The 23,897-nt window shown below is 42.7% G+C and overlaps 1 protein-coding gene across 6 annotated transcripts; it reads right to left on the minus strand.

Moving 5' to 3' along the window:
* Positions 1–990: 990 nt before the first annotated feature.
* Positions 991–21,840, minus strand: c17h18orf54 (chromosome 17 C18orf54 homolog). 6 transcript variants are annotated; one of them, XM_034191965.1, is made up of 14 exons: positions 21,779–21,840; positions 18,829–18,964; positions 13,301–13,457; positions 12,994–13,161; positions 12,769–12,877; positions 12,612–12,681; positions 12,375–12,537; positions 9,705–9,820; positions 9,137–9,239; positions 7,724–7,766; positions 7,594–7,648; positions 5,213–5,395; positions 3,239–3,288; positions 991–1,912 (listed from the first exon to the last, which is right to left on the minus strand). In XM_034191965.1, the coding sequence occupies exons 2-14, from the start codon at positions 18,961–18,963 to the stop codon at positions 1,720–1,722; spliced, it is 1,545 nt and encodes a 514-aa protein (XP_034047856.1). In that variant the 5' UTR covers position 18,964; positions 21,779–21,840; the 3' UTR covers positions 991–1,719. The 6 variants fall into 6 exon arrangements, with proteins under 6 accessions (XP_034047856.1, XP_034047858.1, XP_034047855.1 ...); XM_034191967.1 differs by having other exon boundaries at positions 3,184–3,288; XM_034191964.1 differs by having other exon boundaries at positions 5,204–5,395.
* Between the last annotated feature and the right edge of the window lie 2,057 nt (positions 21,841–23,897).

Raw genomic sequence — 23,897 nt, forward strand, 5'->3', positions numbered from 1 at the left:
AGTTTTTCCTTACCACTGTTGCTCTCGGGGTTGGTAAGGTTAGACCTTACCTGTGTGAAGCGCTTTGAGGCAACTCTGTTGTGATTTGGCGCTATATAAATGAAAATAAATTGAAATTGCACCTAAAATAACTGATGCTACCACTGTTGTGAGCCGTTTTGTGTGTGTGTGTGCAGAGCTGCAGCAGGGGCGTGGCTAACCACAGCTCATGTTCATTTAAAGAAACAGGTGCCTGGTATCAGATTTAAGAAGCATGTGCAGAAAATCAGTAGAACACACACAAAAGACACTGATTTGATCCAGAACCGAGAACCACATCAGGATATTTAATGATTATTATTGAGTTTTTCATAAATGCTAATTTTACAGCCAGCGTTCTGAATGAGGGGGAAATGTCTTGAAGTCCTGGGTGTGAGTGGCTGACCACAGGGATGGATATGATCCTGTTCTTGGGCTGAGAACTGGACAGGGCTAGCCAGTTGAATGAATGAATATATTTATTCGGCACACAGATGAATAAAAACGCAGGCAATGAAACTCAGAAAAAGTACAACATACAATGAACCCGTGTGGCCAAAAGGGTGAAGGCAGAAGCAAAGTTTGTAAATACCCTCCCCTTATACCATAAAAAATAAGAATGTACAGTATACATATATACTCAACAATGCAGAAGAAATGTGCACGAAGAATACAACTCAGTCAATCCACCAGAATTTCAAAACACAACCAAATGTACAACAGTGCACAAAGATCAGCACATTCATTCAGTTGTAATAAGCAGACGATGCGGTCTGTGGACATCCTGCTTACTGGTGGCACTAAACCTCCTTGTGACAGAATGGACGTGTGTAGAACTGGACCATCATGGTGTGATGCCTTTGTTCCATTCCTGCGTAAACTAGAAACTGTCAGACTTTTTTGACAGCAGTCTACATTAGTTAACTTAGTCCACATATATGAACTCCTTTTTTTTTTTATTGTAGTCATTTATATCACAACATAATTATAACTGATAACAAATGCAGGCAGCCAGCTTTAACACTGAGGTCCAATATGATTTTCTGGTGCTGCCCATAGAACCACTTTGGGCCCAGACCGGTGATCATCCAGGCAGAGTCACCGTCCAATCAACCGCAGCCAGGTGACGTGGGTGTGTCCTCGGAATAGTTTAGCATGAAACAATTCTGAGCTAAAATAAATTCTGTCAGTGTTCAAATATAATCTGGACTGTACAAAAGTCTTGGGCAGAATTTTAAAATCATTAACAAAAAAAAAAAATTCTATTGCATAATTTAGCATAAAGAATGAAGAAAACAAACACGGTGTGACGACCCCTAATCTGTGCCGTGTTGATCATTTCATTATTAACTATTATCGTTTCTCGTCTTTGAATTCAGGCAAACCAACAAAATCACCTGAAGATACACTAATACATAAACTTCATGAACATCTATTAAAAATGATTAACATTTAGAAAGTCTTTGGCTACCTCCAGTTGCTCTGGCTTACTGATTATGGTACAGATCCACATTGGGATTTGGCACAAATTTTGTGCTGGATATCCTTCATGACACATCGAGTTTACTCCTGGTGTTCCACAGCAGTCTATAGAAAACAACAGACGGGATGGCACCGCTAAAACTGTGTTGTCGCTCGCGCGCATGCACACACACATAGACACACACTCTCTCTCTCTCTTCTGGAGAAGCAGCAGGGTGCTTAATGCTGTTGCACAGTACGGTATGTGGCTGTAGACTGTTTTGTGGCAGGTCTGTGTTTCAGTCTGTCAGTTGGTGGAACAACATCGAGTCTGTCGGTGGATGAAGATGAGTATCGGCCACCGTCCTCGTCGACCTCTCTGTCTCTCATCTCGTCCAGTAGCGGCTTCGGGGGGCTCAGCTGACGCAGAGCTCTGACAACACAAAAGGTCAAAGGATCATAAAGTGACAACTTCAAGGTCAATCATGGAATGTTCTCCACACCAACATTTAATCAACGCTTTGAAACCACACAAGACTTTTAAATGAAACAAGGATCAGTTTAACTCTGAAAAGCTTGTTACCTAACAACAACGAAGCTTCGTACAACAAAACCCGTTACATCATATTAACTGTGTGTGACAATAATGGATGCGGGGGGAAAAAAAAAAAGAAAAAAAAAAAAGAAAATCAGTCATGGTTAAAGTGGAGGCGTTCGTCCAGAGTCCTCCAGAAGATCTAACCTCGCAACATGAACGTCACTGCTGACAGATACGCTTCTGATGGCCGAGTCTATGAAGTCAAAGCCTGGACCTTAGACTTGATCCAGGACAATCACAAACTCAGACTATCTGACTACTCACTCAGCCTCTCAAGTGCTGCAATCAGGGTATCAAAACACAGAAAACACCAGTTTCCACAATTCAACCCAGCACCATGTCCAACACCCAGTCCGTGCAAGCACTTAACAGTGTAGGAGCCAGAAGACATCCCTGAGGAACACCAGAATATATTGTGGCAAAACCAGTTTCACTGCCTCCACGCCGTACAGCACTCATAGTATCAGTTTCAGGTTGGCTATGATGTGCTGTAACTTGGTGATTTTGTGAATTCTCAGAATGTCCCAGAGAGCAGCCCAGTCAAATTAATCAAAGGCTCTGTGAAAATCAACACAGACTGCAAAGAAGGACTGCTGATATTCACACTTACATTCTACAAGTACTCACAGAGTTAGAATCTACACCACTGGCATTGAACCACTGTCACCATGGTTACCACATCTGTGAGGAAAGATACACTCATCAGGGGAGGTGATGGTCTAGTGGTTAAGGTGTTGGGCTTGAGTCCAGAAGATCATGAGTTCAAATCCCCGCCTGACTGGAAAATCACTAAGGGCCCTTGGGCAAGGCCTTTAATCCCCTATTGCTCCCGGTGTGTAGTGAGCACCTTGTATGGCAGCACCCTGACATCGGGGTGAATGTGAGGCAAAATTGTAAAGCGCTTTGAGCGTCTGATGCAGATGGAAAAGCGCTATATAAATGCAGTCCATTACCATTTATCAGTCCTACATTAGATCAGAGATCCGGATATCCATATACCAGGCTAAATGGACTACATTTCCACATGACCCTTCCCTTAATTCAGCAACCAACCACCAAAAGGAAGTTCTCTGCAGGCTGCAGGACCACCTAAAGTCCAGACTCACATTAAATTGTTCCAGAAGTTTGTACTTGATAACCGGTGGATCCTTTTTCGTGTACCTGTGCAGTGTTGGTTGATCAGGTAAAAACTCTGCTTCATTTTCAGCCTCCTGAAACACAAAAACAACCATCATTCATTAAAGATATCCTGCAGACAAGCACAGGACCAAGTGCATTGTGGGATAGCAAAGCAGACTGTGTCACTGCCAACAAGTAAATAAAACAGCAGCAGAGATTTAGACACATTGTCCTGACTGACAGCTCCAGATGTAGAAATAGAGATGGTTAAGTTTAGATTTGGACTCACACTTGTTTAGCTGAGAAGTGAAGCATGTTCACTCTGATTCAGGATCATTTTCACATGGAACACAGGAAGCTTAGACTTAGACCAACTCAGCATTAGGATTAGTCTAAAGGTGGTTCATGAAAGGGTGAAGAAGGTGATGGTTTTCATGAGCTCCAGTCATATCTGCAACTCCTACCCTCTAAGGTCCTATCGAAAACCTGCATCATCTCAAGTCCAACTTGGGTTTAGTTTAAGTCCAGCCTGGCTTTAGACCAAGGCTGAGGTTTGCTTTGCTATGGGCACATAAAACTGTCATCAACATAATGGTGGAAATCGACTCCATAGCGTCATACTATTTGTTCAAGAATGCTATGTACATAAAGTGAAAAAAAAAAAAAAAGGTCCCAAAACAGACGCCTGAGGTACGATGCATCCAGACAGTATTCACAGCGCTTCACCTTTTCCACATTTTGTTACAGCCTTATTCCAAAATGGAGTAAATTAATGTTTTCCCTCAAAATTCTGACAAAATGACAACATGAAAAAATTTTTTTCATTTTTAAAATTTGCAAATTTAGTAAAAATAAAAAACTAAGAAATCACATGTACATAAGTATTCACACCCTTTGCCCAATACTTTGTTGGTGCTTTGGCAGCAATTACAGCTTCAAGTCTTCTTGAATATGATGCCACAAGCTTGGTGCACCTATCTTTGGGCAGTTTTACCCATTCCTCTTTGCAGTACCCCTCAAGCTCCATCAGGTTGGATAGGCAGTGTCGCTAAACAGCCATTATCAGATGTCTCCAGAGATGTTCAATCTGATTCAGGTCTGGACTCTGGCTGTGCCACTCAAGGACATTCAGAGTTGTCCTGAAGCCACTCCTTTGATATCTTGGCTGTGTGTTTAGGGTCATTGTCCTGCTAAAAGATGAACCGTCTCCCCAGTCTGAGGTCAAGAGCGCTCTGGAGCAGGTTTTCATCCAGGATGTCTCTGTACATTGTTCCCTCAATCCTGCCTAGTTTCTCATTTCCTGCCACTGAAAAACATGGTCTAGAGATGTGTCAGGCAGTGGGCTTGAGACAAGAGGATCCTCAGTTCAAATCTGTCTGACCGGGAAAATCATTAAGGGCCCTTGGCCAAAACCTTAATCCCAAAGTTGGTCCTGGTGTGTAGTGAGCACATTGCGTGGCAGCACCCTGACATCGGTGTGTGAGTATGTGTGAATGTGAGGCATTACTGTAAAGTGCATTGAACTTCTGACATAGATGGAAAAGTGCTATATAAATGCAGTCCATCCATCAAAAGCTGCACTAAGAACTGGGCTGAAGTGATATCTGACTCCACAGCAATTAGAAGGTTAGATCATCAAGTAAAAGCTTCATTTTCAGCCTCTGGAACACATTCACTACCTTAGCTACTGTTGTTTCTGTAGCATGACACATTGTAAATGCAGACTGTCATGGCACAGAAAGATTATTATCAGAGAAGTAGGACAAATGTTGTTGTAAAACTACTTTTTCAAGAGTTTTTGAAAGGCAGATTTGACCCTGGTTGATAACTACCCAATAATCCAGGATCAAGGACAGGTTTCTCCAGAAGGACTCATCTATGGCTTTTTGAAAACACGTGTGGACAGTGCCAATAACAATATTTAGCATAGTGAGGCCGAATAATGTCTTGGGTTCAGACTCAGGTGGACTTGAGTTTAGATTCAATTCGACTTGGGTTTTTACTGACTGGATGTACCGGTCTCTCTGGAGCTTCTTCTGATAACCTCGGCTTCAAGTTTGAAGCTGATGACTGTTGTTGCTGATGGTGCTGCTGTTGCTCCAGCTGGACCTCCACAGCCTGCAGTCTGAACAGGATTTGTTTCAGAACCTCCATTGGACCTGGTTGATGGGTGTTTCCCCAGAGTGGACTGTTTTTGGCCTGAGTCAAAGAGCAGACACAGGGGGCACTATAATAACACAGTTTAAAATCCACTTTAACCAGGAAACCTGTCCAGCAAATCCTGCAGAACAGGGGTGGCCCATCTTTAAACTAAAGACCCACTTCCATATTTTACATAAGGTCAGAGGTCACAACCCACAGCAGCTAAACACACACACATAAAGGACTGAAACAGAGATGATTATCAGCACACAACAACGCTGAGGCAGCATTTTTTTTTTTTATATGTTGTAAGTTTGAATTAATGTTGTATTTTCTATGTTATTCCAAAATTGTTGCCTGAAAACAGAACGTAAACACAGAATAGTTAGTGATGCTGACAAACGCTGAGTTATTAGCAAGCAGACGGTAAACACCACATGATCAACCCAGCTCGGCATTAAGCCTCAACTCTGAGTAGTAGAGGACAAAGCAAATCAAGTATGCCAAGTCACTGAAATAAAATAAAAAACTTTGTACTGAACCTCCATCAGCATGAAACCCTCAACCAGCTGCAAGTTGGTGACTTCAGCCAGTGTGATTATTAACACTAACAACAGGATGAAGAAGAAGAGACCACACGCCAGTGTGTACCACTGACAAAGCAGACCCCCCCCCTCCCCTCCCAACATTTACTAAACATAACCTGACCCATTGCAAGATATGTTCAGAGCATATGTTCCCATGGTTACTCACCTAGCCTGGTGTTTTTTTGAACCAATAATCTAGGTTTTCCACTGAAGCCCCTTTCACACCAGGCCAACGTAGAGTTGTATAATGCGGCATACCAACTACGCTGAGCTTATGCAGTCCTATGTGGCAGTACACTGAGGGATGCAATGGGCTCCGCGAAATGGACCCAAAAAATTTAACGCTGAATTTTTTGGTGTACTTTTGGCGGGCGCAGTGCTCTACGCAAGTCTACACAACACTCCACTACTGTATGCAAGTCTACGCAACACTGTGCTGCTGTACACCATGCCTTTGCAATTGTAGACAACCCTATGCCAGGGCGAAAAATCCTTTTAGGTTTTTTATCAGTACATAACTGAATTGCTAGATTTTATTCATCTCGCTGAACTTTGCTGGCAGTGAAGCTTCAAAACCACTAAAGCGGCGGGCCAAGCTTCCACATTCACTTCACCTCCTTAAGTTCTCTCACAATTGTGGCACGTTAATGTTCATTAACTCCTGGAAATAATGTATTCTGACTTATTCCAATGTATTAAGTCCATCTACATGTGCAGGCAGTCTGTATCACGCGTCCAACATACACAGTTATTCCTGCAGACTACATATGCAGCACAATGCAACTCTATGCATGTGTGAAAGGGGCTTTACTCTGAATTAACATATCCAAATGCACATTTTGAACAATATATACAAAATGGTCTATGCATTTTGTTTGTCTTTATGCCACATCTCAAAGCAATTTCTGTCTGCTATTACACAAAGGCATACAACACAAACTTTTTATTTCCATGGAGTTTGAAAACAGCTTCTCTTCACAGTTTGAGGCCCTGTTAACACCCCCCACCACCTCATTCAAATGCGTAAACGTCACTTTACAAGTGACAGCGAGAGAGGCTTATTCAACAATATTCCCTGGCCAAGTAGTGAATCATTTCTCTCAGTGACACTCTTTGGTCGACCACATGAGGTTGTATGAGGCCCTCTTACGCTGATCTCCTTCATTCATATGCACAACGCTGCACTTTTACACATGGAGCCAGCAGCCAGAGGGCTATTCAGACAGCATTCACATGCCAAAGAATAACACAATTCTTCTACAAATGATCTTTGGTCTACCATGTGAGACTGCTCTGCCCTACGATTGGATATTGGAAAACCATGTGATGGTGAACCAATTCCGATTGGACACTCGCATTGCGCACGTCATCACACAGCTTCTATGAGGAGTACAAAGATGGTGGACGGCTGGCTCGAAAGTCTGCGGAGTTAACGTTACAGCAAAACAACAACAACAAAAAAAGTAAGTTTCTATGTCATATCTTTAAAAAGTTATTTATAATTTAGTAAAACTTGTACTCAGCCGTCGTATACGACGGCGTCGGCCCCAGAGGGTTAAACATCAGGTTTTGTACACATTGTGTCATGGCGAACAGAAGGATGACAAAACTTTTCATATTCAACATTCTAGAAGTTTGACTTTGAAGCTCAAGTTGAAAACAACCCACCTGGTCAAAGCATGTCACTGTGTCTGTGGCACCCCCTGTTGTTGCTGCAGAGTCACTGCACAATGATGACATCATCAGCAAGAATAAAGAGACTCAACATGTCGGGAGATGAAGTGTTCATGATTCTTACAGTGAGATGGACGGGCTGAGCAGCAGATCCTCAGCTGATCCACCTGAAGCAGTCAAAGATAACTTATCATCTTTGTCATCTCATGTCCAAACTGCCTAACCTTTCTTCCCTGGACTGTCTTAGATGTTTCTCCAGCTTTTGTTTATCCTCCATTTCTTTCATTTCTTTTTCTGTCCAGCATGGTAACTCCACACATCTCCTGTACTCCCTTCACTGCCAGTGTCTCAGCTCCAGTCTTATAAACCTGGGCCCGCATCTGCGAAGCAACTCAAAGTCCTCTCAAAGAGCTCCTAACGTAGCCTAAAATTTCCTGGCAAGGAATCTGAGCTTAAGAGTGAGCCAGCAGGTGTCTGAGAGCAACTCTGAGCAAGGAGAGGACAGAAACTCCTATCTTTGTGAGGAAGCGGGGTTGACCCCGTTGCTAGGTGTGACGCAATCCTCTAAGAGCTGTGATTGGTTGTCACAGAAAGGGGAGGAAAAACAAAACAAAACAAAAAAAAAACAAACAAACATGCTCTGCCCTCCTAGTCATGAATGGACAGTGAAATCAACTCATCATATAAGCTGAACTGCATTAAAACGTGTAATCGTGAGGATAACTTTGTTATGATGATGAAACCCAGCAAAATTAACTGAATTGTTGCAGAGCTTAAAAATATTTGAACATACTTCATTCACATGCTGAATATCTATATATTAAAAGCGTACGTGCGTGAGTTTTTAGTATGTCCATTGTTGAGTACATAATATAATTGTAAATACATGCATGACACAAGAATGTCAAAACATTTATTTCCATTGTGGTCCATTTAAAATCAACTGACAAAATAGATGCAATAAAAAAATACAATAATATTAATAATACCAACAATGATAATAATAAAAATATTAGTGTGTATATGATAACAATAGCCTAAACAACTTATAAATACATTAAGACAGCAAATAAACATAAAATAATTATGTAGCATGCCTGTAGCATGTTACTGACTCACTGTCATCCTACATAGGGAGAATATCTCTTCTGCTTCCTCTCTGTCTTTTCGGCCATTTTCTCTGCTTAAGACACTCTTAGGCTTCTTAAAAGTCCTCCTGCCTACTCTTACCAGTTTGGCACCTTAGGAGCTCTCTTAAGGCTTACGGTGCTTTGCGGACAACTTTCATCTTACCAAGGGAAAATTCTAAGAAATGTCTAAGAATTTGAGGAATTCTAAGATTTTTCTTAGAATAACGTCACTAGGAACTATTTTTAGACTTAGGCTGCTTCGTGGATACGGGCCATGACCTATACATTTTGGTACAATTTTTGGGTCACGCTCCTGCTCCCCTCTTCCGGTTGTTCCAGCCACACTATAAACTCCTCCACCTTCAGGTCCCACTGAACTGACAGACTTAAAGCGTCAAAGGTTTTACCTCTTGACTTGATGTTGGAGTGACATGTATGGTCTGTGGCGAGAAGAGAAAGTTGTTCAGCAAACTGAAGCCTGAGGTCTCTGAGAGTCTGCTGACAGTCAACCTGAATACACAAACCACAGCAAATCATCCAAATGACCCCCAACAGCATAGTCCACCTGTCAGCATCAAGATTGAGGTGTGTTTACACTTTTCAGGGTCTGTATCTCTGACACAGGTCTTTATACACTGACTGAACCTTTGGACACTTCTTGCAGGTTAAAAAGAAAGGAAGAAAGTCATACGTGGCCATTCTGGGTTATGAAAACTATAATGTTTGACAAATCCAACAGCTGAAGTAAACAATGTTAGGACCCATCACAGCTGCTGGGTTCAGGGGCCTGGACTTTTTTTTCCTTTTATCTTCTCCCTGATTCCAACAAACAAAGTCAACCTATTTTCATATGTTCCATCTTTAGTTGGAAAAAAGCAACATAATCTGACACTAAAGGGACAGTTTCTAATAATTCTTTCTTGTTCATAAAACATTTTTTCACATCTTTATCAGAGAGAGAGAAAAAAGAATCACATGAATGTGAACTTGTTCTACGACATCTGCAGCTGTTGGATCAGGACCACCACCATTCTCCAGCTCTGCAACCCAGGACGGCACACCGGTTCTGGAGGCAGCAGGTGGAAGATCACCTGTGAGAATGAAAAAAGTGAAAGATCTGTGATGTAGCAAAAGAACCCGCATTTGACAGTTACTATAACCCTGAGCCCAACTCCAACAGCTACTATCAAACCAAATCCAACTGGGCAGCGCAGTCTCTTTTGAGGGGTAAAATATGATGCAATTTTTCTACATCCGAGGACTGTTCCCAACAGAAATAGTGCTTTCTCTGAGTTTTTGGGCAAATTACATGCAAACAAAGTAAAAATGTGACGCAAAAGCGGCAATGTGGTGGAAAGTGGACATGTGTTGTGGTTTGTTTATGACCCAGAGCTCAAACGCGTCGAGATGGTTGTGCAGGCGAGAGAATACAGCTACTCTGGTTAGCTGTGTAGGCTAACACTTACTGACATGACCTCTCTCATTTGCCTCATCTTCCTTTCTCCACTGGGAACCAAAAAAAAAAACCCTGCACTTTTCGCGACTGCTTCTGTGACTGGCGAATGGTTTGTGCTGACACTCCCACACTCTGCCCGGGAATTAAATCTGAGTCCCACTGAATAATAAAGGATGAAGAAGGAGCCACGCAGCATGTTTTCTTTGCTACGAGAGGGTTTTGTCAACTATTGTGGGAGTTTCATGGCTCTGAGTGGCTCTTAGAGGCATTATCTTCAGTTAACGAGGCTCCTCTCTGAGCGTGGCGCTAATTTCAAGAGGTTCAAAATTTAGCAACAACAGCACGATGCAGTTTGTGTATGAGTTACTGCGACAGCTTAGAGGCATTTGCGTGATTACGAGTCTGCTAAAAGCCCATTATCCGTGCGCCTGGCAGCTACGCAGGACCTGAGAGGCTATTTTTGAAGCGGCTCTCCTCTTGCACACACAATTCCACCTGCTCTGTGTGCTGGACTATATATAAAATAATTATTTTGTAGTGGATTAATCATTTTCTGCCAAACCTTGGATGCTGAAAACACCTCTAATCACGTCTGGAATCACAGAGGACTGTTTCATCTGGATGCTTTTTTCCTCTCTTTCCTACTCCATGTGGAACAGCTTAAGGTAACTATTTTTAATGTTTTTATAGCTTGATAAAACAGTTCCTAGCTGTAAACGTATGTCTGTTGTATGTTGATGTCTGTTGTATCTAAAAGTATGTTGATTTAATGGCTTGTTAATGGATCACATGAGCTCTGCTGTATGTGCGCACTGACGCAGTGACTCATCACCACGCTTCAAACGAGCATTTAGGCAGAACGCCAGCTCACAAAAGAGTGATTTTTTCAGTCAATATTGGACGAACACAAAGTTAAAATTTGGGTGACTGCATGAAAGTGGATGTGTGTTTAAAGCCATGGAAGATAACTCCAGTGAAGCTGCTAAAAGCAGAGCAGAAGCTGTGGGGCAACACAGGAGGAGAGTGCGCAAAAGACCGATTTTGAAGACATAACACAAAGTTAAAAGTTGTATCACGGTGGCTTGTAAGCTGCAGAAGAAATAAAGATATATATATATATATATTTTTTGTTTTTTGAAAATGATCCACAGGTGTATATAATAAAGCGGCCACCTCATTCTGTATGCAGAACGGTATCGCGCGCAAAAGCGCGCTTTTCCAGAAATAAATTGATGAACACAAAGTTAAAAGTGGAATCACGGTGTAAAAATAACTGTGTTTAAAGCCAGTGAAAAAATAAAACCAGCAAGCCACGGATGGAAAGAGCACAGTGGCAGCTCTCCATGAAAAGACAACAGCAGCACGTGCGCAAAAGAGCGATTTTGCAGAAATAAATGGACAAACAAAGTTTTGTGTGTTTAAACCCGCAGAAGAAAAGCCAGCGAGCCGCGGAGCCAGTGAGGAGCACAGAAGCGGCTCTCCAGGAACCTGTGGTTCGGGTCTAGCTGGTCTGGTGCATTACAGGTGGACAGCAGCCTGGGGGACAGCGCACAACTGTGCTGGAGTGTCTATTTTTGGACTGTGTTTAAAAAATGGGACATCTTTAAATGCTGCTGTGAATCTGTGAATTGAAAACCACACTTTAAAGGGACCACGTGTGGGAGGGCTGGAGGTTTGGACCAAACTCATGCCTAAACGTGCGCCAACATGGCATTATCATGGTGCCATAATGGCGCTATCATGGCACTACGTGGCTTAGTGTGGCTGATGCAAGCCATTCGAGGCTCTAATGACAGGTCGGTCGTGCCTCACTCGAGGCTGCTACATGGCACATGCGGGGTACAGAGAGGCACCTTCATAGCGGATACGTGATAGATGAAAATGTGGGGCATTCTTCCAATAATCGCTGACACACCCATGCATGGCTTCTTCTTCGTCCTTCATTATTCGGTGGGACCCAGACTTTAGTCTCTTGCCGTATTCATGCCGGCTGTCCCCGGATGTGGTCAAATCCTGCGATATCACGCAGGGGTTCAAACAAGACTGCACTGCCCTACTCCAATGTGTACTATAGCCCCGAACCCAACTCCAATGAGTACTATATCCAAAGAGAATGTAGTACCAAAAGGCAACAATCCATGTAATGCCCCATAACAACAAGCTTACGCAAGCACAGGCAGTGATCCTACCATGGTTGCTCCATGACTCTGGCAGGTGTGTGGTGTCACAGCGGTGGATGCAATCCTGATACCTGTGGACACAGCTGCCTACAGAACAGTCTTTAACTGGCTTTTCACATGGACACATGGAGGATGGCTCTGCGCTCTCCATTCCTGCTGGACTGAAAGCAGCCTGACAGAGACGAATGGACACTCACTGGGCCACACATGACACGGTTATTTAATAGTAACCATCTGGATAATCACCTTAAACCTGTTGACTGAGGATCTCGGGGAATCCGCTTTCATCATGGTGGCTCCTGGTCTTGCACGGGACCTGCAGAGGACACAAAAATACATCAAACCGTGTGGCATACCTTCCACAGGTCAGAACTGTGATTGTGTAGAATTCATCACAACACACCTGCTGCTCCGCCATGGCCCAGAGGTCACCTGTGTGAGGGCCTGGCTCCTGAGCCAATCAGAGAGTGTGTGTTCTGGTCTGGATGTGGAAGAGGACTGAGCCAGGAGACCTGGACCAGCAGACAAGGACCAATCAGAGAGTGACTATCGTGCTTTGGAATGTTTTTTCATGCATTTCTAGTTTGCTGTGATGTGATTGGTGGACGTGAGAGATGGCATTCATCACCTTGGAGAAAGGCAGACGTGTGAGTGATGGGCATTGAGCCGTCGTTAGGGATGGACAGCAGCTCATCTGTTGTCATGGAGAGTCTGTCCTGGTTGCCACGGTAATGGAGCAAGCTGACAGGTAGGTCCATGAAATTTAGTTCACTGTCTGTCAAACACTCCCTGAGAACTATGGATAAAAAAAAACAAAAACACAAAGCAAAAATCACCAACAAGTTTCTGTCTATTAAAAAATGTTAAACATGATTAGACAAGATGATTAAAGAAGAAACTGAGGTAAAATACTTCCAATGTGACGTTTGACTCACCGTCTTTGTTTCTGAGAACGCTCTCTGTGGGAGTGGCTACAGTGGAAAGTGGGTCGACTGGCAAAACCAGACGTCCTGCAGACGGTTTACGGACCAGATGACTTTCCTCAAAGTCTGCAATGTAGGCATCCAGTGCTTCAGAGGCCGACATGTAGTCCTACAGTCAGACAGATACATTTCAACATTTTACCATTTTAATAAACAACAAAATCTGACTGCTGTGTTTAAGTCGTTTCCCACATTGAAACAGAAATATCAGCAAATTTAAAAAAAAAACCTCAATGAGTTTGGTTTTCCACCACAGGCAGAGGTTATGTCACATTCAATGATGTCACTGTGTTTATCTGCACACCCAGAGTGTTAAAAATCTTGCTCAAGAGTACTTTGGTGATGGAAATGCTTTAACCTTCCACATGTTCATATCTGCATTGGGGAATTTAACCTATAACCCTCTGGTTACAAGCCCACATCTCTAATCTATATGTTCACTATACATACATACACAAGTGGATAAATGGTCACCAGACTGAGGCTTAAATGGAAACCCAATCCAGGCTTAAATGGCCACCTCACCACACCAAGAATTAAATGGCCACCAGATCCAGGCTTAATTGGTCACCAGACTGATGCTTACATGGCCAGCATTCACAGGATTAAATGGCCACTAAACAGGGTTAAAGGGCCAACTGACAAGGCTTAAATGGTCACCAGACTGAGGCTTAATTGATCACCAAAGCCAGTTTTAAATGGCCACCTGACCAGACCAACTTAAATGGCAGCCAGACCTAGGCATAAATGGTCACCAGACCCAGGCTTAAATGGCTACCAGACCAAGGATTCAGTAGCCACCAGACCGAGGTTGAGGTCACAGTTCTACAGTCTCAGAGTTACTGGCCAAAAAATAAATAAATAAAATCTGTGTCCATTCTTGTGAAGAGCATCGGCACAATGTGTTTCTGTTGGTTTTATGTGTAGTAACCACTGTGTATTTATTATTTCTTTAAATAAATACTGTTTTGCATCTCATGAGCCTCATGTTAAAGAGAAACTGTAGGAACTGCACATACTACTATTTGCAATACCACGGAGAACTGTCTAAACAGATTTTTCTCTCAATCTGTAACACCAGTTTCCTCCAGGATCAAAAACACTTGTCTGCCTGTTACCTGTATTTGTCTTCTCATCTGTGTGTCTATCTGTACAACCCCAATTCCAATGACGTTGGAACATTGTATAAAATGTAAATAAAACCAGACTACAATGATTTGCAAATCCTCTTCAACCTATATTCAATTGAATACACCACAAAGACAAGATATTTAATGTTCAAACCAATAGACTTTGTTGTTTTGTGCAAATATTTGCTCATTTTGAAATGGATGCCTGCAACACATTTCAAAAAAGTTGGGATGGGGCAACAAATGACTGGGAAAGTTGATGAATGCTCAAAGAACACCTAATTGGAAACAGGTGAGTGTCATGATTGGGTATAAAAGGAGCATCCCCAAAAGGCTCAGCTGTTCACAAGCAAAGATGGGGCAAGGATCACCACTTAGTGAACAACTGCATGGAAAAATGGTCCAATAGTTTAACAACGTTTCTCAATGTTCAATTGCAAGGAATTTAGGGATTCCATCTACAGTCCATAATATTATCAGAAGATTCAGAGAATCTGGAGAACTTTCTACACGTAAGCGACAAGGCCGAAAACCAACAATGAATGGCCGTGACCTTCAATCCCTCAGGCTGCACTGCATTAAAAACCGACATCAATGCGCAAAGGATCTTACTGCTTGAACTCAGGAACACACTTCAGAAAACCATTTTCAGTCAAGACAGTTCGTCGCTACATCTACAAGTGCAAGTTAAAACTCTGCCATGCATCAACAACATCCACAAACTCTGCCACCTTCTCTGGGCCCAAGCTCATTTGAAATGGACAGATGCAAACTGGAAAAGTGTGCTGTGGTCTGATGAGTCCACATTTCAAATTGTTTTTGGAAATCATGGATGTCGTGCCTTCCGGACAAAAGAGGAAAAAGACCATCCAGATTGTTACCAGTGCAAAGTTCAAAAGCCAGGATCTGTGATGGTATGGGGGTGTGTTAGTGCCCATGGCATGGGCAACTTACACATCTGTGATGGCACCATCAATGCTGAAAAGTACATCTAGGTTTTGGAGCAACACATGCTGCCATCCAAGCAACGTCTTTTTCAGGGACGTCCCTGCTTATTTCAGCAAGACAATGCCAAGCCACATTCTGCACGTTACAACAGTGTGGCTTCGTAGTAAAAGAGTGCAGGTACTATAGCCTGGCCTGCCTGCAGTCCAGACCTGTCGCCCATTGAAAATGTGTGGCGCATTATGAACCGCAAAATACGACAACGGAGACTGTTGAACAGCTGAAGTCGTGCCTCAAGCAAGAATGGAAAAGAATTCCACCTACAAAGCTTCAACAATTAGTGTCCTCAGTTCCCAAACGCTTATTGACTGTTGTTAGAAGGAAAGGTGATGTAAAACAGTGGTAAACATACCACTGTCTCAGCTTTTTTGAAGCTTGTTGCAGGCATCCATTTCAAAATAAGCAAATATTTGTACAAAAACAATAGTTTATCAGTGTGAACACTAAATATCTTGTCTTTGTGGTGTATTCCATTGAATATAGGCTGAAGAGGATTTGCAAATCATTGTATTCTGTTTTTATTTCCATTTTACACAACATCCCAACTTCATTGGAATTGTATTTCTGTCTTCTCATGTGCGTGCCTGCCTGTATGTTTGTCTGTTTTGCCTGCCTGTGTCTCTGTCTGTATTTCTGTTTTCTCATCTGTGTGTCTGTCTCTGTTTGCCTGTGTGTCTGTCCATCTGTGTCTCTGTCTGTACTTCTGTCTTCTCAATGGTGTGTCTGTCTGAAGGAGGAAGACTGGTGTGTGAAATTCAGTGAGCAGGTGAGAGAGGCATTGGATGACGGGGAACCAATTTTGGACAACTGGAAAAGTACTGCAGATGTGGTGAGAGAGACAGTTAGGAAGGTACTGGTTGTGACATTTGGACAGTGGAAGGAAGACAAGGAGACTTGGTGGTGGAACGAAGAGGTCCAGGAAAGCATAAGGAGAAAGAGGTTGGCAAAAAGGTTTTGGGATAGTCGGAGAGATGAAGAAAGGAGACGGGAGTACAAGAAGATCCAGCGTAAGGTGAAAAGAGAAGTGGCAAAAGCTAAGGAAAAGGCAAATTGCGAGCTGTTCAACAAGTTGAATAGCAAGGAAGGAGAAAAGGACTTGTACCATTTGGCCAGACAAAGGGACAGAGCTGGAAAGGATGTGCAGCATGTTACGGTACGAAATGATGCAGATGGTAATGTGCTGACAAGTGAGGAGAGCGAGTTGAGAAGGTGGAGGGAATATTTTGAGGAGCTGATAAATGAAGAAAATAAGAGAGAGAAAAGGCTGGATGATGTGGTGAGAGCAAATCAGAAAGTACAAGTAATGTTGAAGTGAGGACAGCTATGAAGACGATGAAGAGTTGGCATTTGGTCCAGATGACATTCCAGTGAAGGAATGGAAATGTCTTGGAGAGATGGCAGTAGAGTTTCTAACCAGCTTGCTTAATAAAATGTTGGAAAGTGAGAGGATGCCTGAGGAGTGGAGATGAAGTGTGCTGGTTCTTATTTTCAAGAACAAGGGTGATGTACAGAGCTGCAGTAACTACAGAGGCATAAACTTGATCAGCCACAGCATTACATCATGGGAAAGAGTAGAAGAAGCTAGGCTTAGAAAATATGTGCAGATCTGTGAGCAGCAATATGGTTTCATGCCGAGAAAGAGCACTACAGATGCAATGTTTACTCTGAGAATACTGATGGAAAGGTATAGGAGAAGACCAGAAGGAGATACTTTGTGTGTTTGTGGATTTAGAGAAAGCTTATGACATGATGCCAAGAGAAGAGCTGTGGTATTGTATGAGGAAGTCTGAAGTGGCAGAGAAGTATGTGAGGGTACTGCAGGACATGCAGGAAAATCTCTGGAGGGCTGTCTTGTATCAGTTAGAAGCTGGATGTCTAGTAACGTACTACTTTTAAACTCCGATAAGACTGAAATTATGGTTCTTGGTCCAGCGAGACATCAGCATCAATTTGACCAGCTGGCGCTCAGCCTGGGTTTGTGTGTCATACTTCACATGGACAAAGTGAGGAATCTTGGGGTAATTTTTGATCCTACGCTGTCCTTTGATCTCCATATTAGGGATATTACCAGGACTGCTTTTTTCTATCTGTGAAATATAGCGAGGATCCGGCCCATCCTGTCTATGGCTGATGCTGAGACCCTGATTCATGCTTTTGTTTCTTCTAGATTGGATTATTGTAATGTCCTATTTTCAGGGTTACCACTGTCCAGCATTAGGGGTCTTCAGTTGGTTCAGAACGCTGCTGCTAGACTTTTGACACGAAGTATAAGGTTTGAATATATTACACCCATTCTGACATCTCTGCACTGGCTTCCTGTCTCTGTAAGAGCAGATTTTAAGGTCTTGTTATTAACCTATAAAGTTGTTCATGGACTGGCACCTTCTTATCTGGCCGATTTGGTAAAACCCTACATGCCAGCCCGGGTTTTGCGGTCGCAGGATGTGGGACTATTGTGTGTTCCCAGGGTGAAGAAGAAGTCAGCAGGTCAAAGAGCTTTTTCTTATCGTGCATGCGCTCTGTGGAACAGTCTCCCTGCGGCTGAAGAATATCTGAAAGAGTGAAGGGGAAAGTTTACAACACAGTAGTGAGACCAGCTATGTTGTACAGCTTACAGAAGGTGGCACTAACAAAAAGACAGGAGACAGAGCTGGAGGTGGCAGAGCTGAAGATGTTGCAATTCTCTTTGGGATTCTTGGGACAGGATTAGGAATGAACATATCAGAGGGACAGTTCAGGTGGGACAGTTTGGAGACAAAGTCAGAGAGGTGAGATTGAGATGGTTTAGACATTTGCAGAGAAGGGATCCAGGGTTGGTACAGTTAGACGTTACCAATCAAGGCGTTACGTGAAGCGCCTTGAGGCAACTTTGTTGTGATTTGGCGCTATATAAATGGAAATAAACTGAAAATAAATTGAGACTGACAGGGAAAAGGATGCTGAGGATGGAACCACGAGGCAGGAGGAGAAGAGGGAGGCCAAAAAGGAGGTGTACGGATGTGCCGAGGGAGGACATGCATGTGGATGGTGTGACAGAGGAGGTAACAGAGGACAGGGTGAGATGGAAATGATTGATCTTCTGTGGTGACCCCTTACGGGAGCAGCTGAAAGAGGAAGATCTGTGTGTCTGTCTGTCTGTCTGTGTGTGTATTTGTCTGTCTGTGTGTGTCCCTCTATCTGTCCCATACACTCTAGTCATAGAGTGTATGGGACTCATTCTAGTCTCTATTTAAACTAAAAAACCTGATCTGTCCACCTTTGGAATCATAGCTTTATGTATTTATCAGATGATGTCGAAAATCTGATGAATGCTGACTGCAGAAAAGAAGAACCAGACATGTGAACCTTGTTTTTGTATCTGAAGCTAGAGTTCCGGTCTGAGATCTGCAGGCTGCTACTCAGGAAGCCTGAACTCCACAGGAGAGACGTCACCGTTGATTCTGGAGACAGAGCGCCGCCGACCGGCCCGCTGGACTCCATGCTGAGAGACACAAAGACTCAGACTTATTCCACAAAAACCCACATAATGACTCAGTGAGCTTCACACGTCCACATACAGCTGAATCTTGTCCTTCCTGCTGATCAGTTCCAGGAACCTCCTGACCAGCAGTTGATCTCTGTCTGAAAACTGTTTATTTCGCTGACTTGTCAGCTCCAGGATTTAAGAGAAAAGATTGAATTGCTGTCCATTTTTGTGCTTCGTCACATGTGACAGATTCTCTTTTGAGTCGCTGTCCTTTTTCGTGCTTCATCACACATTACAGATTCTGTTTTGAGTCTGTGTTCTTTATCGTGCTTTGTCACACGTGGGATCCTGTTTTGAGTTGCTGTGCTTTATCATGCTTTGTCACAAGCGAGATTCAGTTTTGAGTCATTGGGCCTCATGTATCAACGTTGCGTACGGCGATATTTGAGCGTATATGGGGTGTACGCCAAAACGGCTGCGCCACTTGGCATTTATTAATGTGGTCGTTGGCGTACGCTGCACTGAAAATATACACCAGGTCGAGAGGTGGCGTAAATTATACACCAAAATGAACCAGCGCTGGAATCCACATAGAAATGAAGATGATCAACATGATAAACAGTGCCATTATACAAATCAATGCATATGTTACATAAATAACACCTTCCTGATCATACTACATAATAATCAATACAAATCCCGCTTTTGCGGGATTGCTGGTCTATCGAGCACGATCCGTGGCCACAGCGCTGACAGCAAAGAAAGCGTTGCTCACCTTTTCCTCCAGACGTCAAGCCTGGAGCCAGAGCAGCGCTGAGCTTAACTTTATGTGGTGTGATCGTTTTAGACAATCAAATTGATAATAACAACTGTACTCATAACTGAGTCTGTCACACGGAAACGGACACCTGCTGCAGCGAGGTGTGAGAGGAGAAGGCGCGGCGCCAGGACGCAGAGGCCCGATCTGTGACATACTGGCGAGTCACTATTATTAATTTCTTATGTGTCCGACCTCGTTCGTTGATCGTTAAAATTAAATTTGTTAGTTCTAAATGCCATCATAATTATTTATAGGAATACGTTCTATTTTTGTTTCTCAAACAAATGTTTGGGCCTGAAAACAGTTTTTCCTACTAAGGTTTGAACTTTGACAGTGTTTACACACAAGAGAAAAGTGAGAAAATGTTCATGCCTGATTGTGAAAGTGTATAAAGTGGTTTTACAGGGGTTTTACAGCTTTAAAACGTCTATAATAATTGTAAAAAATAATGCTGACTTCGTCGCGGTTTCGCGTATTTTGGGCTATTTTTAGGACGTAACTCCCGCAATAAACGAGGGACCACTGTAACACTTTATTGATTATATACTACAAAACAATTGATACGACGGCCGCTTTTGGTGCTCTATTGGCACGCGTCGTGATTGGTGGAGTTCTTTTTCTTTGCCGTCTTCCTGGCTTCCATGTCGTAAAATGAGGGTGTGTCTGAAGCGGAGTCTGAATATTTATGGGCGTGTTTATTATAATTACGATCGTTTTCACCCTCCGCATTTATCAAGGTCACGTCAGGCATACGCCGGAAAGAAGCAAACTCACAATCTCCGGCATGGGAGGCGGATGCTCTGAACAGTCGGCTAAAACCCGGAATCGCCAAATGAACAGTCCCCCCTAAAAATCGGTCCACTGTGCCTTCACTTCACAAATGTCTGAGACTGACTCTCTACACCCAAAGCAATCAAAGGGAATAATGTTATTATTAACCATCAGATGACAAATTAAAATATCTTAAATCATTCTAAAGTCAGTTTTAAGTAGAAACAAAGCTATTTTAAGTAGAAACATGGCAATAATCGGTGAATCGCTGCTGATGCTCTGAAATGATGTAGGTGCAGCAGCACGTCAGACTCAGACGTGCTGCTGTGGCGTTCTGATCGGTCCTCCGTCTTTTATTATGAAATAATGCTGAATTTATGTGGAAATGGTTGTCGTACGAAAGCTTCAGCTATCTGTTGCTGAGACAGATGACTGGAGTGCAGTTAGCAGAAACGAGGTGATAATTGGTGAGCCGCTGCTAACGCTCAGAAATGGCACTGGTGACGCTTTGAAATGACGCATGCGCAGTGAAGGCAGGGAGGACTGATTTTTAGGGGGGAACGTTCAGTCGGTGCAACCAGCTCTTGCCTGAGTGGCCAGAGTTTCGTTTGGCTGTCGGGGAAGTGAGACTTACTTAATACCACATGCACAGCGACTCCTGTTGGCCTCCATCAGGTAGACGTGCTCATTTTATAACTGACCACAAGATACGCCTATTTTATGACAACTGCCCTAAGTCACGCCCACGCTGGACTCCGCCTCTTTCATGTGGAGGTCCGTCACATGATGTGACAGATGTTTGAAAAATCAAAGGCGTGTCTAAATGTTAAGCTTCCAAATGTGAAACCTTGTCAATCTTTGATATTACCTTGTAATATCTTTAGTTTGCGCTGGTTAACAGGAAAACCAGAACAACCAGCGAAAATTCAAACATTTTAACTTCGCTCGAGGCTCAGAATCAAACCAAGTCACCCCTGCTAAAACATAATGTAGCCGTTCACCTGTGGAGTTACTAAACCAAAAAAAAAAAGACATTTGTAACGATAAATTACGATAATAAATGTGAAGTCAGCTGCTAGCTGGTCTGGGATCAGTTTCTTTTTCAATTCTTCAAGAAAATAAGAACAAAAAAGTATTTCTCTTACTGGCACTCAGATATTTACCTGCGTAGTTTATTTAATCAGCGCCTGTGGAAAACACACAATTAATTGAAACAGTTAGAAAAAAGTTAACTTTACCCAACGTCAGTTTCATCCAACACTCTGGTCCGCCATGTTACCACTCCCTGCTGGTACTTGAGGTCACGCTTTTATTTTGACATTCTCAAATTTAACACACAATGAATTAAACACACAAATACAGTTTAACACGGACCTTAAAATGTTGTGATCAGCAAAAAAACAAACAAACAAACAAACAAACAAAAAACAACTGAAGATTTTGTTCAGTAGTGAACAGTATCAACAACTTAAATAGTCCAAATATTTGACTGTCTTATTTTACATAGTTTATAAGATTAAACTATTTTTTATATATGAAACTGTAAAGAACAGAATGTCATTGATAATCCTTTGTTAAATAAAATGGTAAATGGACTGCATTTATATAGCGTTTTTCCATCTGCATCAGAACCTCAAAGCACTTTACCATGATGCCTCACATTCACCCATTCACACAGGCACACACACACACCAATGACATGGTGCTGTCATGCAAGGCGCTCACTATACACCGGGAGCAACTAGGGGATTAAGGACCTTGCGCAAGAGCCCTTAGTGATTTTCCAGTCAGACTGGGTTTTGAAAGAAGGATTCTCTGGTCTGAAGCCCAATGCTTAACCACCATCACCTCCCTTATTGAACTTTATTGAACTTTTGGCAGGATATTGCCTCAATTACTGAATATCAATAACTGATGGCATCATATCAATAATAATCACATGTTAAATTGCAACTGATTTGTTGTTCAACTATACCTGAAATCATGTTCAAACATATTTACCAAGATCATGAGTAGAAAAAAGAAACAATCTGTCAGATGTTAAAAGATGTAGAAGAGAGGTGATGTCATTTTAAACCTTTTGATGTGTGTGTGTGTGTGTGTCTGTGTGTGTGTGTGTTCATTCTCTCTGTCTGTGTGTGTTTGTTCTCTCTGTCTCTGTGTGTTCACTCTGTGTGTGTGTGTGTGTGTGTGTGTGTGTGTGTGTGTGTGTGTGTGTGTGTGCGCTCTCTGTCTCTGTGTGTGTCTGCTCTCTTTATCTGCGTGTGTTCGCTCTCTCTGTCTCTGTGTGTGTTCACTCTGTGTGGTGTGTGTTCTCTGTCTCTGTCTGTCCGCTTTCTCTATCTGTGTGTGTTCGCTGTCTTGTCTCTGTGTGTATTCACTCTGTGTGTGTGTGTGTTCTTTCTGTCTCTGTGTGTTCACTCTTTGTGTGTGTGTGTGTGCTCTCTGTCTCTGTGTGTGTCTGCTCTCTCTCTCTGTCTGTGTGTGTTTGTTCTCTCTGTCTCTGTGTGTTCACTCTGTGTGTGTGTGTGTGTGTGTGTGCTCTGTCTCTGTGTGTGTCTGCTCTCTTTATCTGCGTGTGTTCGCTCTCTCTGTCTCTGTGTGTGTTCACTCTGTGTGGTGTGTGTTCTCTGTCTCTGTCTGTCCGCTTTCTCTATCTGTGTGTGTTTGCTGTCTTGTCTCTGTGTGTATTCACTCTGTGTGTGTGTGTGTGTTCGCTCTCTCTGTGTCTGTGTTCTCTGTCCGCTTTCTCTCTGTGTGTGTTCGCTCTGTGTGTGTGTGTTTGCTCTGTCTGTCTTTGTGTGTGTTCTCTCTCTCTCTCTCTCTCCAAGTTTCCAACATTCCCGCTCATCTACAATATAAACAATATGAAAGCATATAAAAAATGGTAAATTGTCCATTTTTAGTATAATGGTGTTTTATTGATTATAACTGTGTAATAACAGGTCAGAAAGAACATTAAACGTCACAGTACTTCCAATAAATAATTTTACAAAGTGATCTTTGTCTGACATGTATCTGCTCTTGACTGTAGTCTTTATGAAGTTTCTTAAGTTGACATTTATATCGTTGACCTGATCGTCGAGAAGTAAAGAACAGATCAGCGCTTGAACACAAAGGGAGTGGTAAGATGGCTGCCGCGCTGCTTCGCAGTGTACTATCCAGATGTACAGGATTCACTGTCCAGAATCAGCTTTTACTATAACTACCGAAGCGTACAAAGGAAGAGCGAAAGATTGAACTGAGGGTATATATTTAATATATGGTATACATCACCACACCGAAAAAAAACCCAAACATATTTTATAAAACACGGAAGTAGCAAAGTGGCAACAAGATAGATATGGACAGAAAGGA

The sequence above is a fragment of the Thalassophryne amazonica genome, chromosome 17, assembly GCF_902500255.1.
Source record: "Thalassophryne amazonica chromosome 17, fThaAma1.1, whole genome shotgun sequence".
Lineage (NCBI taxonomy): Eukaryota > Metazoa > Chordata > Actinopteri > Batrachoidiformes > Batrachoididae > Thalassophryne > Thalassophryne amazonica.